The sequence below is a fragment of the Corvus brachyrhynchos genome, unplaced genomic scaffold (assembly GCF_000691975.1).
Source record: "Corvus brachyrhynchos isolate BGI_N302 unplaced genomic scaffold, ASM69197v1 scaffold83, whole genome shotgun sequence".
In the NCBI taxonomy this organism is placed as follows: Eukaryota; Metazoa; Chordata; class Aves; order Passeriformes; family Corvidae; genus Corvus; species Corvus brachyrhynchos.
In genome coordinates, this window is record NW_008238464.1 from 2,652,740 (window position 1) to 2,653,141 (window position 402).

At 58.5% G+C, this 402-nt stretch overlaps 1 protein-coding gene across 4 annotated transcripts in view; it reads left to right on the forward strand.

The window, feature by feature from the left end:
• Positions 1-6: 6 nt before the first annotated feature.
• MAP4K4 (mitogen-activated protein kinase kinase kinase kinase 4) overlaps positions 7-402 on the forward strand; it is a 167,294-nt gene continuing 166,898 nt past the window's right edge. For all 4 annotated transcript variants that reach the window (XM_008635822.2, XM_008635819.2, XM_017737010.1 and 1 more), the window contains exon 1: positions 7-360. In XM_008635822.2, coding sequence (XP_008634044.1) covers positions 304-360 — 57 coding nt within the window. In that variant the 5' untranslated portion in view covers positions 7-303. The remainder of the gene's footprint in view (positions 361-402) is intronic.

Here is a 402-nt window from a genome sequence, read left to right on the forward strand (position 1 = left end):
GGACGGACGGACAAACCGCAGCACCCCTTCTCCTTCCTCCTTCCCTTCCTTCACCTCCCTTTTCCCCCCCTCCTCCTCCCACCATCCATCTATCTATCCATCATCCCCCCCGCCAACCCCTCCCAGTGCTGAAGAGTTTCAACCCGGCGGGGCTGGAGTGAAGAAGGGAAGGGCGGAAGGGAGGAGAAGAGCGGAGCTCCGCGCAATTCACAGCTGCTCCAGGGAGGGGGGAGCGGCCTCGCTATTATTTAACAGAGAAGAAAGAAAAATTTAAAGGAAAAAAAAAAAAGAAGAGACGGGAAAATGGCGAACGATTCTCCTGCAAAAAGTCTGGTGGATATCGACCTTTCCTCCCTGCGGGTGAGTGCCGGTGCCGGGGGCCGGGGCGGGGGCCCCCCGGGA